Genomic DNA, 3,305 nt, shown 5'->3' with positions numbered 1-3,305 from the left:
CCACTAGATGGCACTATAATACAACGATTATGGCAGTACTGCGTCGGGTCTTGGGAGATGTACTCTGACTGGAAAGAAACTATGTAGTAGACTCAAGTAGACGTTATGAGTACAGAGAGGGGATCAGCAGAGGATTTACATGTTGTTAGAGTTCAAAAGCATGTATTCGCTTTGAGTTGGCAATATTTTGTTAGTTTGATATACTCGCAGGAAGCCATACGTCGTCTTTTGTTGTATGAGTGGCAACAGGTGGATGCATTCCGCAGGTAGCCTACGGTCTACCTATATGCAGCGAGAGCATCGAATTGTTATGACTAGCTGTCACTATCCGCTGACTTAGATAGCTAAACATTATTATTTTTTAATGAAATAAAGAAATTATGCAACTTTACTTTACTGAGAACAACCAATTAAGGGGATACGTAATCAATAATTTGTACACGTAATTTTATAGCCTACACTTAAAAAAAAAAGTGCTATTACATTACATTAGACTGGATATGTTGTGTTGGTGGAAATGAACATTTGGGAGATCGAATCATTAAACGCACCACGAACTCCCACTGAACAGTTAAAAGCGATGTTGGCTCTCGTTGCGCTTCTCCTCCCACTCAGCCAAACCCTATAAAAACCCTTCTCAAAATTGGGAACGCGACCCAACTATCTTCCCCTCAAACCACGAGCAGCGATGGCAGACACCGAGAGCCAAAGCTCCACTTTCCCCGACATCGTGGAGCTCAACGTGGGCGGCCAAGTGTACGTGACCCGGCTCGACACGCTGACGGCGGTGCCCGACTCCCTGCTGGGGGCCAAGTTCAGCCAAAGTTCCCCGGACGAGCTTCCCAAAGACGGCAAGGGTCGCTTCTTTTTCGACCGAGACGGCTTTCTCTTCCGCTACATTCTGGACTACTTGCGGGACTCGGAGCTCTTCCTGCCCGAGTTCTTCAAGGAGCGGAGGCGGTTGCTGAAGGAGGCGGACTTCTTCCGGCTCCCGGAGCTGTCGAGGCGCCTGGCGGGCCCCAGCAAAGGAAGCTCCCCCACGGAGGACGGCGAGGAGTCGGAAGAGGTTGAGCTCGCCAGCCCGACCACCACCACCACCACCTCCTCCTCCTCCTCATTGTCGGACCGAACCCTGCGCTCGCCCGGGTCCAGCGCGGGCTACATCACGGTGGGCTACCGAGGCAGCTACACCATCGGCAGAGACATCCAGGCGGACGTCAAATTCCGCAGAGTGGCCAGGATCACCGTGTGCGGCAAGATCTGCCTCACCAAAGAAGTGTTTGGGGACACGCTGAATGAGAGCAGAGACCCGGACCGAACCCCGGACAAGTACACGTCCAGGTACTACCTCAAGTACAACTTCCTGGAGCAAGCGTTCGACCGGCTGGCGGAGGCCGGCTTCCACATGGTGGCCTGCAACTCCACGGGCACGTGCTCGTACGCCAGCAGTGACCCGGGGGAGGACAAAGTGTGGACCAGCTACACCGAGTACGTTTTCAGTCGGTGAACTCGAACGGCGGGTTCAGTTTGTGACTTTTTTTTTTTTTTGTGACACTTTTATTTTAGTGATGTATTTTGTGGGTACAGTTTGTAACCAAAGTGAGCTACTTCATGGATATTAATTAATGAAAAGGACTCCAAGTTTACTTCTATAATATTCCTAGAAAATAATGTACCATCAACTGGTACCTATTTTTATTACTGGCCCACAGGTTACTCATGTTGGTGACCCTTAGGAAGGACATATGAAGCATGAACTGTAAATTCTGTATGTTGTGTTTGGTGTATAAAGGCCCCATAACTTTACATGTATTTTTTTAAATCGTAACTTGTTTGGTGATACTACTACACAACCTTTTAAAATTTGCTTTGTGAATAATTTTTTTATCTTTTTTTGCGTAAAAGACAAACTACAGTAATAATCTTCAAGAATGGCTGTGAGATTGGCTGCTTCTGATTCTCAAAAAATATATATATTTTAAAAGTAGGCTGTGATATATATATATATATATATATATATATATATATGAGCTGTATATATATTTAACCATTAAATAAAATGTGACTTGGTAATACTGTGCCACTCTTTCATGTTGTCATGACTTGAAATCTGATATTCAAATCCATATATTTCACACCACCGTCACTTTAGATTAGATAAATAATTTAACCTGCACACTCTTGATGTTATTTAAATGTTATAGCTTGTGGCCACAGCGACAAAACGCTTGTAAGCGAACCTGACGCCATCAAAATATGCACTTAAATGGGGTCTTATTGAAAATACAAATTTAGCAGGTCGATCTAATAGAGTAAATTCTACTCCTTCACAAAGGACTCATTTATTTGCCCTGGGCAAAAAAAAAAAAAAAAAAAAAGCAAGATGAAGTAAAATATTGTGAAAGTGAAAGATTGATTTATTCAGTCAACATAAAGCAAAGTGGCAGCAAAGCAAACCTTTTGAAACAATCCCAAATGTCCATCACCACGCATAAACAAATTCATAATATTCTATAATGTCCAGCCAACAGGCAAAGCTCCCTCCTACACAAAGCAGCATCTACACGAGCGAGCTCAAATCTGCTGTCATCTGACCCTACCATCTGGGCCGGAAATAGGAAGGATGACTGTGACTTTTCAGAGGTCTTTACACAAAGGACACGATGCTCCAGAACCGCAACAGTCAACTGAAACGGCAGAAAAAGAAGAAGAAGAAAAAAAATACTGCAAAACCGTCAGCCAGACGCTGGAAACGGACGTGCGCAAAGCCGCCACTCACTGGTGGAGGAGGACAGCGAGTGAGCCAAGACCATTTGCAGATTTGCTGGCATTCTTTGAATCGGCTTCTATGCACCAAATCTTTCACACTTCTTCTCCCACAGCCTCTGCCGTTAGCGAACTGTGTTTCATTTTCATACCTTCTGTATCGCCTCTGATATTATAACATAGCATCACTTTGTGTTCACAATAGCCCTGATGCATTTGTTCTTTGATTAAATCAGACACGATAACAGAAAATGAAATAAGAAGGTCCTTTGGCTACATAAGAAACCCCTCCTTAACTCTTTGACTGCCAGACGTTTTCAGAAAAGGGATGCCGTGGGTGCCAGCCGATTTAAGCGTTTTGACTGATCTTTCAAGGTCTACAGAAAATTATGTGTTTGGACTATGGAAACACACATACTGCCAAATGAAAGATTGGACTCTCATCTTTCATCAGAAAAAAAAGTTTGTTTCTACCTTATTCCGTTTTTCAGTAATCAACAATAGAAAATGGTTAGTTTCACCTCTGTTTTGAAACAAAC

General features: G+C 43.8%; 1 protein-coding gene across 1 annotated transcript; it reads left to right on the top strand.

Moving 5' to 3' along the window:
- The first annotated feature begins 489 nt into the window (after nucleotides 1–489).
- Nucleotides 490–2,078, top strand: LOC144051081 (BTB/POZ domain-containing protein KCTD12-like). Its single transcript, XM_077564861.1, has one exon. It carries the CDS (start codon nucleotides 689–691, stop codon nucleotides 1,505–1,507), a length of 819 nt encoding a protein of 272 aa, XP_077420987.1. The 5' UTR covers nucleotides 490–688; the 3' UTR covers nucleotides 1,508–2,078.
- Nucleotides 2,079–3,305: the final 1,227 nt, after the last annotated feature.

The sequence above is a fragment of the Vanacampus margaritifer genome, chromosome 4 (assembly GCF_051991255.1).
Source record: "Vanacampus margaritifer isolate UIUO_Vmar chromosome 4, RoL_Vmar_1.0, whole genome shotgun sequence".
Taxonomy (NCBI): domain Eukaryota; kingdom Metazoa; phylum Chordata; class Actinopteri; order Syngnathiformes; family Syngnathidae; genus Vanacampus; species Vanacampus margaritifer.
Note: the sequence above shows the minus strand (reverse complement) of the source record. Positions and strands in the feature narration are given on the sequence as shown.

Coding starts and splice junctions, on each gene's coding strand:
- LOC144051081 (XM_077564861.1), top strand. CDS start 689: ATGGCAGACACCGAGAGCCAAAGCTCCACTTTCCCCGACATCGTGGAG.